Source organism: Esox lucius, chromosome 20 (genome assembly GCF_011004845.1).
Source record: "Esox lucius isolate fEsoLuc1 chromosome 20, fEsoLuc1.pri, whole genome shotgun sequence".
NCBI lineage: Eukaryota > Metazoa > Chordata > Actinopteri > Esociformes > Esocidae > Esox > Esox lucius.
The window spans coordinates 13,612,038-13,626,322 of record NC_047588.1 but is presented as its reverse complement, the minus strand read 5'-3'; the positions used below and the strand labels follow the sequence as shown (position 1 = coordinate 13,626,322).

General features: G+C 39.6%; 1 protein-coding gene across 2 annotated transcripts; it reads left to right on the top strand.

The window, feature by feature from the left end:
* The first annotated feature begins 646 nt into the window (after positions 1-646).
* Positions 647-10,301, top strand: LOC105021870 (cysteine-rich venom protein). 2 transcript variants are annotated; one of them, XM_029115908.2, is made up of 9 exons: positions 647-957; positions 4,134-4,220; positions 4,360-4,363; positions 4,719-4,819; positions 6,014-6,104; positions 6,452-6,594; positions 9,344-9,432; positions 9,552-9,634; positions 10,093-10,301. In XM_029115908.2, exons 2-9 carry the CDS (start codon positions 4,161-4,163, stop codon positions 10,233-10,235), a joined length of 714 nt encoding a protein of 237 aa, XP_028971741.1. In that variant the 5' UTR covers positions 647-957; positions 4,134-4,160; the 3' UTR covers positions 10,236-10,301. The 2 variants fall into 2 exon arrangements, with proteins under 2 accessions (XP_028971741.1, XP_010888150.1); XM_010889848.4 differs by lacking the exon at positions 647-957 and adding an exon at positions 3,781-3,871.
* Positions 10,302-14,285: the final 3,984 nt, after the last annotated feature.

The following is a 14,285-nucleotide window of genomic DNA, read 5'->3' as shown; positions in this document are numbered from 1 at the left end:
ATCACGTTCACCTCCTCGTAGTCGGAGACCAGCTGGTCCCCGAAATACAATTCGCATTGTAGAATGAAACCACGACAACCCCCGGATTGCTGTCGTGTTGCTCTGCCAAGGCTCTCCGGAGTTACGTTTCCTGGTCTCGACTAGACTCCACACGGTCGGCCGGAGGAGGTGCCGCCTCCCGGGCAGGCTCAACAGGACTCTACCCCCCGACCGTGCTGCCAAGTGAGACATCATCTCACCCAAAGCTGTTAATAACCCGGCGATCTGTCCCTTATGGCATGGAATCTATCCTCTAGCTTTGGAGCCCGTCCAAGGAGCCTGGACCCTCCATCATGGCCACCCTGGCTCATCCCGGGACGAGTGGTGTGGAGGGAAAAAAAAGAACACAAAGAAAAATGTCTTGGGTGGACGGATTATTCTGTGATGGTGTGAGTGTAGCGAGTGTGTAAAGTGAGGCAAAAAGGGAAAATAATCCAAAAGAACAAGAACGATTCTCTTAGTCTTTATGTAGTTTAGTTGGAAGAAAAAACTTCACCAAGACAGTTAATACCTGAGGTGCAGGAAGTATAAACACAACAGTGACTGGAAACATGTGTGTCCTCAGGGGGTGCTGCTGCCATCAGTTTCCTGATGGTGGTTAGTTCACTGGTGAGGTGGAGCGCCGGAGAGGAAGGGGAGCAACTGTGCCACATGGAGCAGACGTTACAGGGTTGAGAAGAGAATAACAGGATCGCTTCGTGTTTTATGAGAAATACTTATTGTAGCGGGTGTTCAACAGCAATGTAACGCAGGTAACTAGGTGGGAGGTTCACTTACCTGATTAGAGCACGGGCCAGTCAAGAGTTGAAACGTGGACCAGTAAAATCCGCGTTTCAACTCCAGTATTGAATAAGCACGGGCTATAAGCGGGAGCGAGCATTGGTTTTGACATGTCTCGTCAGGAGAGATGCGCCACCGGTAAGCTGTTGTTTCTCTACATTGAGCTACGTTTTAGGTTTGTTTGTCTGTTGCGCTACTACTGTGCTGCGGTTATGTATGTGCGGCTTGTATACTTGATAACTGTTACGTAGGTCACGCTGATAACCTTATTTGCGGTCTGATGTTCAACGCTGTCAGCTCGATATATCCTTGACTATATTCTAGTAAATGTTTGAAATTGGAGCGTTTTACTGTCACACGAGTTACTTCCTGGTTGCGGTGCTGAATGGGTAATGTAGTCAATCGCTTTACTTTGGTAATGGATTGCTATGCACAGCAACTACACTCACTGTATTCACTTTAGACCAATATACACCTTTGTGGTTTTGGGCTATTAGTTCAATATGTAACATTGACATTGCTGTACATTTAATGTGTTTTACATTGATGTATATTTCTGTGTTTAGAGAAATGTGCTGTGTTTAGTCATTTTTAAACACTAAGTATATTATAATATTTATAATACTGACTATATTGAAATGTATATTCTATTCATATTAGTATGTTCAGAATTTGGTATATTATGTATGTGGCTAATGTTGTTGTTTATACTATAGCCTTTGTATTTCTACAGGTTTATAACCTGCTATTTGTGGACTAATTAGCTGTTTGTGGAAAATCAATCAGTTTAAATAAAAAACCACAACGAGTCATAACAACGTGTCCTCTCCTGATGCCCCGTTCGGTGGGGAGATTCTTAAAGAACCAAACACTTATGTTCAGGATTCCAAATTGCCTTTATCCTCAGATAACATACAGCTCAGAAACCCATACCATACCATACCATCTTCTTCCGCTTATCCGGGGCCGGGTCGCAAAGCTCATGACCATAGGTGAGAGTAGGAACGTAGATTGACTGGTAAATCGAGAGCTTCGCCTTGCGGCTCAGCTCTTTCTTCACCACGACAGACCGATACATCGACTGCATTACTGCAGAAGCTGCACCGATCCGTCTGTCAATCTCCCGTTCCATCCTTCCCTCACTCGTGAACAAGACCCCTAGATACTTAAACTCCTCCACTTGAGGCAGGCACTCTCCACCAACCTGAAGTGGGCAAGCCACCCTTTTCCGACTGAGGACCATGGCCTCGGATTTGGAGGTACTGATTTTCATCCCCACCGCTTCACACTCGGCTGCAAACCGTCCCAGCGCATGCTGCAGGTCCTGGTTAGAAGGGGCCAACACGACAACATCATCTGCAAAGAGCAGAGACGAAATTGTGTGGTCCCCAAACCTGACACCCTCCGGCCCCTGGCTGCGCCTAGAAATTCTGTCCATAAAAATTACGAACAGAACCGGTGACAAAGGGCAGCCCTGCCGGAGTCCAACATGCACTGGGAACAAGTCTGACTTACTGCCGGCAATGCGGACCAAGCTCCTGCTTCGGTTGTACAGGGACCTGACAGCCCTTAGCAAAGGACCCAGGACCCCATATTCCCCAAGCACCCTCCACAAGATGCCGCGAGGGACACAGTCGAATGCCTTCTCCAAATCCACAAAACACATGTGGATTGGTTGGGCAAACTCCCATGAACCCTCCAACACCCTGTAGAGGGTATAGAGCTGGTCCAGTGTTCCACGGCCCGGACGAAAACCACACTGTTCCTCCTGAATCCGAGGTTCTACTATCGGCCGTATTCTCCTCTCCAGAACCCTGGCATAGACTTTCCCGAAGAGGCTGAGAAGTGTGATCCCCCTGTAGTTGGAACACACCCTCCGGTCCCCCTTCTTAAAAAGAGACCCACATACAGTATATACTGAGAAGGAATGTGTCTTTTAACAGTTTCTATATCCAAAACGAATTCACCTCCACACACAATATTATTCAAATCCTTAATCACATTCTCACCATCTTTATATTCAAGCAAACAGAAAAATCACCTTAAAACAAACAATTTAGTGAATCTTACGGCACTTCGGGTTCCATGACTAGACATGAGTTGTATTGTTTGTATGAAAAATAAATGAACAATTATTCTATATATACGTTTGACCACTCATGTTTTGTGTTTTTTTGTGGACCCCAGGATGAATAAGTGCTGCTCTGGCAAAATAGATCTACATTTCTAAAATATATTGAGTAATATCCAACTATGATAATTAAGGCAACATATACACCCAGCATCACGCGCGTTATTGACAGAGACAAATATGCGGAATACTCTTCTCAAGTCAATCACACATTCTCTTTGACCTCTGGACAGTATCTTAACATTTAGCAAATATGATATTGATTATGATTGACCTACAGTTGCTTTTCTGAACAGCCACAATAAGGGGTTATATATCCAGTCAAGGATTTGTTATCTCAGTCAAGGATTTCAATTCTAAAGAAATGGCATCACATGATTAACTATAAAACTACTATTCAATGGCTAAATCCTCCTATACTGACTGGGTTTATAACAGGATTTGGTCATAAACATTGAACTGTTATACAAGTGTGGCCCATACATACTTATTGGACAGGCCTCTAAAGCAACATCTTAATATAGGTTTGAAACTCCTAAAGCAAACTCTGGAGCTGTAGTTGCCATTGTGTGGTACCTAATTTCAATATTGGCGAAACATACATTGAGTTAAGGGGGAAATCTCATGCTGTCTACATCATTGTTCATTTATTTGCTTAAGTACATAAAGTGGCCTTCTCAATTCTTTGCAGAGGTATACATTCTGAAGAAACACCCATGGGTTTACAGGTTACATATTTACTTCTGTCGGCTTTCCTAAATGCTGGTTTGTGGACATATTATTGTTCAGCATCAGTTGAGTAATATTGACCCTCATTAATTCTGAAAGACAAAGTGAGCTTGTTGTAGCCATAACTATAGACTGGAGTGAGTTGGGCATATAAAAACAGCATCCACATCACTCCAACCACTGAAGACCTATGTATGTACAATTTCTTTTCAAACTCAAGAATTAGAGAGTATATGCCATATTACATTTTTTATAGTTAAAGTATCTGCAAATTACAATCTATTGATTACTCAGTTGAATATCAGTTGTATTATGTTTATGCATTAAACTTAAAAAGTGTAAATACTAACTACATAATCATAATTTCAAAGTTTCTAACAACGGCAAAACAGTAAGACAGGGTATTGATCATGTAAATTGTTTTTCTAATGTATTTTCTACTGTATTTCTGTAGATTGAATCTCTTAAGATTTTATGCACAATGTTTGCAATATTGTTTGGCATCCTCACACTGCATAAGGTGTTCTCTGCATGCAATGTGGTAAGTATTAATGTGAATGACTGAAAAGAAAACAACATATTATGTAATCTGCATAGAAATACATTTGAAACACAGATCAATCTGAATCTTTTGAACTTTTTCATTCTTTCCCTCAATCCACCCACCAATGTTTCCACAGCCACGTAAGTACAACGCCTTGCAAATAGTATTATCTTAATATTGTCTGTTTTATCAGGTTTGTGTGAGTCATAGTCATAGGAGGTTGAGAAAGAGTATAGGAGTAAATGTGGGTTTATGGGAACATTTCCTGTGAACACTAAAATGGTACGAGTTATGTATTCTTCATGATGGAGACAGTTAGATGCATGTATGTGTGGACAGAGACACAGTTGGAAACTACAGTAGTAAATAGATGCTGATATAATGAGCAATTTACATGTGATATTATAATAGATTAAGTTATGTTTACTTTTTAATAGTGTATTATATCTGTGTATAACCTCATAAAGTAATAAATGACTGTGTCTGTTTTTGTAGACCTTTGCCCAGACAGCCCAGATGTTCAGGCTGAAATCCTTAACGAGCACAATGCCTTTCGAAGAGCTGTTTTTCCAACTGCTAGTGACATGGTCAAGATGGTAAGCTTTAAAGAAATATACTTTCCATTGTCTAACAAATACCTAGGATGTTTTTCAGAAAATAGTGGCCCCCTTTTGACATTTTCAAATTCAGTTTCCGTATGAGGTGGGAATGATATATTTAAGACTTTTGCAAAAGTATTCAAACTCATAACCAATTGAAATCACACTCTGTTTAATATGTTTGTAAAACTGACACACAAAGCTTCCAAATAATATTTGTAAAGACAAAAATGAAATATGCTTGCATACTGTAAGTATTCAACCCCTTTGCTGCAGTAGTTTTAAAGCTGTTATTGCAGCAAGAGGTGGCGGTACCAAACATGAATGTGTAGGGCGTGAGCAGTATATTGCATTGGGCTACTAACAGTAACAGATTTTGAGTTTCAGTGTTTTAAAATAAAATATGAAACAGAATGAAATTTCAAAACACCATTTGTTACTCAGTTCAGTTGTGAATGAACAAATTTTTCGGGGGTTTGAATACATACAAAGTGTTGCAAAACTAATAGTATATACTTGTTGCTTACGTATTCCCCTAATATCTTCAGGCTAATTAAGCTAAATAAACTCAGCAATAAGTTGATTTAACAAATCACATCATACGTTGGACTTGTTTTTCCAATGGATTTTTCCTCAGAGGGTGGGTAAACTGTCATGCAGAATAATACAATTGGTTGAAATGTATGTCACCTGGAGGCAATTTAACTTCTACAGTTCAAAACTTCTACAATAATGACCAAAATGTGAAAACTAAAAATGTATTTATATGTGTATGTAAAAACACAGAATAACAATAGTCCAAAACTGACAACAAGGCACTAACAAATCACTGAGTAACTACCAACCAACGGTTGAAGAAGATAGTGGCTGGGTCATGATATGAGCAAAGACTGGGGAGTTTTCCATTAGAAAGATACTGGATGCAGATGAGCACAAGGGAAATCCTAGAGGATGGCCTGCTTCAGTCTGCTTCATGCCAGACACTGGAAGAATAATTTCAGAACCTTCCAGAAAGATAATGACCAATGTTAAATATACACTGGAGTTACCGATCAAGAGTTTCAGACAGGAAGCGTCACATATACATTTTTCTCCATTTATTGGAGACATAATGTAATATAGCTCACAAATTCATCAGTCAGAGATTTATGTGAAGTAGTCTACATGCTGAGTCTGGTTTTTCACCTGCAGAACTGGAGCACTGAGGCCGCAACCAGTGCTCAGGCTTGGATTGACACCTGCGCCATGGCCCACGGCCCACCCAGCAGCCGCATGCTTGGTGGTATGGTACCCTCTCATTCCTCCCTGTGATCTCAGTGACTCCAGGCTTTAATTGCAATATTGTCAATGTGAGATTAGCACAGATATTTGGGTTGGTCATAGATAACATTCAACTTAGCTCAGCAGACATGTACCACCCACAACCCTAGTGTTGCAAGCACTAAGCTCCACCAACTCAGCTACAAGGGACCACACATCTCGTCTCTACCACAAATATTTTATGAATGTAATCATTTCTTATCTATCGTAGCCCACCTGGTATTGTATATTTGTTGTTATCTGAAATTATACAATTTAAAGACACTGGTATTTAGTGACATTTTCCATGTCTGTTTTACATATGAACAGATTATGAAATGGGTGAAAACCTGTTTTTCACCTCCGGTTCTAAGGATTGGACTGACGTCATCAGAGCCTGGCACAGTGAGGTCAAAGATTACACTTATCCAAATGGTTCAAAAAACGGTCAACCCATTGGTCACTACACGCAGGTAACATTTATCATAGCCTATTCATAGACAATAACTACATTATTGCTAATTAATTATAGTAAAGAGGTGTACTTGAGCAGGGGAATTGTGCCAAGCGCTCCAATGATCTGTTTGAATTGCTTTCAGTATGGTTTTGGAAACAAGGAACATTTATTTCAGTAATGTGCACTAATATTGATAAATTTATATGACATTGTTATAATTTGACAACGGTTAAAGTATTTTGAAAGATTACTACATCGTGCACTTTTAGCAAATTAGTTTAGTATTTGGTTGCGTATCCATTGCATAAACTGCCTGAAGTTCATGACTAGTCGACTGTGAAAAAGGTGGGAAAGATCCTAAGTTGCTCAGCAAGGCCAGTATGGCAGCATAATAGTTATTGTTTGTTTTGAGGTCTATTTGCCATGAGTCTCAACCAGGCAAATACAAGGCATGTTAAATACTGTAAATCTCCAGATTGTGTTGGCTGAACTTTCCACTTTTTAGCCTGTTAAACTTCTGAAATGCAATCGCAGAGTTATAAATTGATTTGCATTTTAATGAGTGAAATAAGTATTTGATTCCCTCTCAGTCAGAAAGATTTCTGGCTCCCAGGTGTCTTTTATACAGGTAATGAGCTGAGATTAGGAGCACACTCTTAAAGGGAGTGCTCCTAATCTCAGTTTGTCACCTGTATAAAAGACACCTGCCCACAGAAGCAATAAATCAATCAGATTCCACCAGGGCCAAGACCAAAGAGCTGTCCAAGGATGTCAGGGACAAGATTGTGGAGCTACACAAGGCTGGAATGGGCTACAAGACGTAGCCCATTCCAGCCACAGAGGAGATTGTTGGCAATCTCCACTGTGATTGCCAACAAGGGTTTTGCCACCATGAACTAAGTCATGTTTTGCAGAGGGGTTGAATACTTATCTCACTTATAAAAATGAAAATCAATTCATAAAATTTTTGACAATCGTTTTTCTGGACGTTTTTGTTGTTAGCCTCTCACAGTTATGTATTCTACCATAAAAATTACAGACTGATCATTTCTTTGTCAGTGGGCAAACGTACAAAATCGGCAGAGGATAAAATACTTTTTTCCTTCACTGTATATGTATGTACACGATCATATGTTTTTGTACACTTCAGAATTAATTCTACTGCTGCCATCAGCGGTTACCTCATCTATCAAGTGAGACAGTTGGCAGCTATACATGCATACGCCATAATAACCTTTTCCCAATAATTCACAGATGAGGTGGTATGTTGAGAACGTTTTATCATTAAAACCTTCCTCTTGCCATCACTTTCCTAATCTCCTCAAGACAAGATATCTGATCTGACCATAGAATTCCGTTCCATTCAAACTTTCAGCCAACTCCAGGCACTGACGTTTACATCCTGGCGACAGTAGAGGTTTTGGATAAACATACAATTTGCGAAAAAGTTCCACTAAGTTGATTACATTCAAATGGCAATGCTTCCCCATTGTATCCTGTCGGTCTTTGTATTGGTTTTACCCTGTGTAACGTTGTTTCGTGTTTTGCTTTGTTTTTGTTCCTGTCAGTTATATTTCATTTTTTAAATGTCCTCCGTTCTCCCCGCGCTTGTTTCCTGCCTGTCCATCCGAGAACGTTCCACCTGTCTCCTCATTCCTTTTGAAAACCGATTAGCCCTCGAATCTGTACCACGACAGTGGGTTTTAAGGAGATAAGGGAAGACAGGCTGAGCGAGGAGTATAATGCTAATTACATTGGGACGAACACACGTGCACATTAATGCAGATTCCTACCCTTTTACACATTTATTTTTGGTAATTACTGTTAACACATAATAGCATAAATCTATTTGAATAATAGATCGTTAACAGTCGTAAATGTATTTTGGTAGTAATGTTAGCCATCATGTTGTACTTTCACATAACCAGGGGGCAGACTAGATACAGACAAAAGCAATTCACCAACGAGACTAAACTGAACAAAGAAACAGAAAACAAAACTCGGACAAAACGTAGAAATGTAACGATCCGCACAGGCCTGGCCGGCCGATACATGTACGCACCAGTCTATGGTACACACAGTGTATCTTGGAGGACTGCAAAGAAACCCTAGGAGCCTGGTGGTTTTCTGTTCTACCTCATCATTAATAGCACCCACCTGGTGTCCCATATGTCTAAATCAGTCCCGGATTGAAGGACAATAAAGAAAAAAATGGGTGTGAAACTGGCTTTGTTAAGTTTGAGGGCAGTATGTTGTCATGGACCATTGTGTTATATCAACCCACTCTCTTCCCTTTGCGTACATATAACACTGGTTTACACACGCCAAAGTACTTTTTTGCGTGCAGTTCAGACGTGATCTCCTCCAATTAAGAACAATGGTGAATACATGCGATATTAAAGTTTTACCTTTACCCTTTTATGTTCTTTCAAGAAAAAAGTTAATCTAAGGCTTTTAAACGATTAGTCACTCTTCGGGAAATCCGTGCCTCGATGATGGTAACGTCAAATAGGTTTCAGTTGGTGCGTGTCAATGAAACGATTTTATTGACCACCATTATTATTAATGGGAGGAGGTCGCGTCTCAACTGCACGCACAAAAGCACTTTGGCGTATGCATAGCACGACATTGTGTGAACCTGTGTTATATGTACGCAAAAGGAAGAGTGGGTTGGTTATATTGTATGGTAGTCAGAGTTGTTTAGTTACTGACAAGTTACTTGCCCATGAAAGTCTGATAACACTGAACTGCTGCTTATCATACAGGTGGTTTGGAACACTTCATACAAGATTGGTTGTGGTGTGGCCTTGTGTCCTGGTTCACTTTACTTCTTCGGATGCCAATATTACAGATCGTATGTTGTGCAAATCACACCCAAATGCACCTAACACCTGCGTACAGTTTTACAATAACAAATGCATCTGGTAGAAGGAAGGTATTGTCTTGTAATAATTTCAACATTTTGGTTTACAGTGGAAACTTCAAAGGAGTGCCTCCATACAAGGAAGGAACTCCATGTGCTGACTGTCCCAACTCCTGTGAAAATAATCTTTGCAGTAAGCATTACATATTACAAAAACATCATGCATGCTGTCAAAACTCAATATGACTCAGCAATTTTGTTTTTGACAAAAAAGGTCAAAAACATGTTCTCAAGAATCAGTGTACATTATATATACAGCTCCGGAAAAAATTAAGAGACCACTGCACCTTTTTCTTTCCTTTCCAAAAAAGTCCCAAAAAGTTAAGTGAGGAACAGAAGGGTTCAAATTAAGAGACCACTGCGACTTTTTGGGAAAGGAAAGAAAAAGGTCCATCGGTCTCTTAATTTTTTCCGGAGCTGTATGTCATTAAGTGCCCACAAATGACTTTTTTAAGGACCCAGTAACAGATTCACCATTTCAGCTCAAGGATCTGAGCTAGTTGAATTTTTGGTTGCTTTCCCAATGCACATACAATAAACATATCTGCAAATACAATGCATTTTACAATCTTGCTTCTCGTGTCATTTCAGCTGATCCCTGTCCTTATATAAACAAGTACAGAAATTGTGCAGCCCTGGTGAAAGCCAATGGGTGCAACAATCCATCAGTGAACGCCTGGTGTCCTGCCCTCTGTCGGTGCCCCACCGAGATCATCCCAGTCGGAAAGAAATAAGTCCACTGCTCTACAAAATGGTCTAATAGACGAAAACCTTGAATAAACGCTCTGCTGTTTCCTTTCCTTGATTCATCTGCTTCTTTCAGTGCAATACTGAAATGTCCTATCACCAATGAGATCTTCATTTTCACTGTCGCTCTGTTAAAAACACAAGACATTAGACATACATTTTTGCTGATTTCAACATCTTTATGAATCTTTGACAACATCTAATGAAATTCAATCAATTAATTAATTAAATGTACACAAAACAAAAATGTTATCACAATGTGTAAAGAGTTAAATTTCATTTTTCTTGAGCTGAATTAAAAATGTTACATAGACACAAATAATGTATTCTGTGCATTAATTTGTTTACATCCCTGTTTGTGAGCATTTATCCTTCACCAAAACAACCCATCCATCTAACAGCTGTGGCATGTGAAGAAGCTGACTGAACAGCATGATCATTACATTGTCTGCTGGGGACGATGAAAGGCCACTTTAACATAGAACACAATGCTACAGTTGTCTATCAGATGTCTGGAATGTCCATCAGAACTGTTAATTTACCATAGGTATGGAGGTACATTTGTGTCTTTTTGTCGAGAGTAAAACGTTTTTCTTTTCAATCAATTTTTTTTTTCTGAAAGCAAAAACGAGGCTTCAAAGTAAAATACAATTTTGCAATCAAATATTTTGTAATTGAGTCACATTTTTTCTTTCGAGAAAAACAAAACTCCAATTTAATTTTGCTATCAACCACCCCTCATTTTGACTAGACTGCCTCCATTGTTTGCAGTGCTTCTTTTTTTGTTGCTTTTGAAACTTTTTTTTATTGAAACGCTGCTAATGGTCAGCCATATTTTGAGTGTTCGGCTACAACCAATGCTGTTCAGTCTTTCTTTCCAACAATTTTTCTTGGGGTATAAAATGCAGAAAGTTTTGCGTTCGAACTCTTTCTAAAGAGTAGGATCAATCAGCAGGTTAACGTTAGCTAATGTTGGCTAACAAATACAATGTTTGTAGATAAGTTTGCTTGTTGTCGTGTTTGATAGAAAAATAAATCAAAGAAAACAATGTCCACGTAAACTCCTGATGAGGGGTTTATAGGTCCAAATCTTCCTAAGGAACGTTTTTGCAATTAGGACCCATTAACTCAGCTGTGATGTTTTTTCAGCTATTCTGAATTTGTGTTAAAAGCATCATACACTACTTCTATAGTTTTAAATGACCAATCTTAAATGTGATTGCATTTGGTATAAATGATCAAGGTTGTGAGTTTAGTTTATATTTGAATGATTTTTCCATGTGTCCGCGTCAAGATACTAGTAATAAGGAAATGCCCGTATCTGTTTGCAGATACGGGCATTCATTGGATATATGTCCTACTGACAGACATGTACCATCTGGCTCGTAGTAGCTCCATGCTGAAACCCACTAAATGCTGCTTGCAGCTTAAATATTGATTGCATTTGTGAACTTACATGTATTTCTTTCTCCAATCACATTGTCATTAAGTAATGAACAAACCCAAAGCTCAACATCCTTTAATGATTTACAATTGTCAGATGAGGAAAAAAGGTACAAAAAGCCACCATCAGACATCCACCACCAGAGGGCTCTGTTGACCAAAAGGAGGGTTTACGTTCTATGGCAGCCAAGCTCTTCCTACTTGTAAAAAAGAAAAAGAAATGTGCAATAAGGAACGTTCTACACTATGTTTTTTGTCAATTTACCTGGTAAAAATAAGGGTTAATAAACTCTTAGGGGAGCCTTACAAAATAAGTGTGATATTTTTTGTAGAATTCTGTTAAAATCTGTCAAATAATTCTGTATTTAGCTTTGTGTGGGATTTTATTTGTTATTTAAATTGTAATTTTTTTATAGAGACAATGCTAAATTGGATGTGAAGATTAAACCATGTGAATAAATCAAAATTGATCTGCAAGAGACTGCTTCTGAGAGAATTTGCCTGTATTAGCATGTCTGTCCCTTGCACATTTACTTAACAAAAGAGGAATGTACCAGAGTCTGATCAATCACTAGCCTACTGACACTATTTCATACCAATAACACATATATGGCTCCTTGGTGGAGATCAGGGTTCAATTCCTGACAGAAATTCATCAGTCTCGCTCTTATTTCTACTATCAAAAAACACCTAAACATCTCCCTCTCCTTTGAAACTATTTCTGTCATCTTACAAGATCATTATTAGCAAACGAGTGGTGAAATGCACCCATCACACAGACAGAGGCAACTTGCCAGATGCTGTTGGGGTGGATTTCTAAGCCAATAATGTCTAAACAGGAAAGGAGTTTGATCCCTATGAGATTTGTGTATGACCGTTAGCGATGGAACACGTGAAAACTACACATACCTTCAGAATACCAGAAGCTCCTGATCTGTTGCCAAATAAGAAGACTATAGCTTGACAGGCTTGCTATACTGTGTTAACAAAAGAAAACATCAAACATCTTCCTTTACAACACCTGGGACTAATGTGGAACTGGTACATTGGTGTTAAATAAGATATTGTAGTTCAGTTCAGTAGTTAGAACAGTTTGCAGTCATGTAGGCAGTTGTATTGCATGCACCTTCCAGTACATAATTAAATGGTTAGGGTGACCATTCATACTCCAATTAAAAGAAGCAGGACAGATGGATAAAATAAGCAAGGCAACAACTGAATAAAGTGGCTGGTGTTTCTGGTTTATTCCAGGTATTGTTTCATTTCTTAATTGTCACAACAAAAAGTCAAAAAGAGGACAAATGGCACAAAGCAGGTCTGATAGTCTTATATAAGCAAATCTGCCAGTTGTAACAATGATTTACCTCTCTAATAAAAACATAGGAGTAAATCTTGAACCAGAAAAATGGATGACATATTATTACAGACGAGCCTAACATACATGGACAGAAGTGAAGGGTTCACCACAGCCCACTGCAACAGATGAGCTCAGCCTATACTAAGAAACTATACTAAGAGCTGCAGGAACAGGTGGTGGTACGACGTGTTCTCCGAGCATGGGTTCCCACTCTTGTCCCCTTAGCAAATGTTTTTTAATCAGGAGGGTCAATTGCCATCAGACTTGGCCTCGTCCAGCTTACTCAGGATAGAGAAACAAGGGCGATAACAGGGGACAACAAATAGTGATAACAGTGTGTGTGCAACTGTTCTCTGCCTGTCCTCAACATCTCGCCAGGGGATGTCTGCAGGGCCCCGTAGTAGCCAGGCAGCCCAACCGTATGCAACAAATACTGATGCATTGTACATTTTCGACTAACTACCTTAAAGTCATGGTGTTTTGTGATTAGCTATAGATGTGAAAGGAATATATAACTTTTACTTGATTTAGATGGATCTGTCTTAGGTCAACAAAGTACACATGGAGTGTAGTAAATCCGGCTCATCTGCAGGGTGGTCTGGTTGTTGGGCTAGATGGCCAGCAGCATCTGGTTAGTGAGAGGAGGAGAGAGCTGTGGAGAATTAGAATGTTTTTTTACTCATGCTTGGCTCTGTAAAGTACATGGGGATGGAGTGCTACATTTGCTGCCAAGTTATATATGTTTAGGCCTGCTGCAGATTCGGAGATGTCCACATCAGTATGTTGAACAGCGAGGGAAGTGGAGGCTTAATGCATGAATAGTGTGAGCCTAACCCAATCCAATGCAGATTGTTCATTGACTGAAGGCCTCACTTCTTTCCACACCCATGGTACAGCAGCATTTGCAGGTTCTGCTTTTGTTTTAGTTTTTTCCCTGAAGCCAACCTGGAAAGGATATGGGCAATACTATCATAAGTCCAGCAGTGAAGGGAACAAGTGTTAGATGATGCCAGCTGCACTCCAGATTCCTGAATTGAAAGTTATGGAGAAATTCAAGGATTTCCTCTGTGATTCAGAAACAAACAGGAAGTGGACTTAAAGGTGTTGCAGCAAGAAAACCTGTAGGCTTTAGTGGATCTGCTTGATCTGTGTAAGAAATGAAATGTCGAGAATAGAAGTGTTGGTTGGAGTGGGATCAACAAGGGGATAGAGACAGCATTGTAAACTGAGTGTGGGA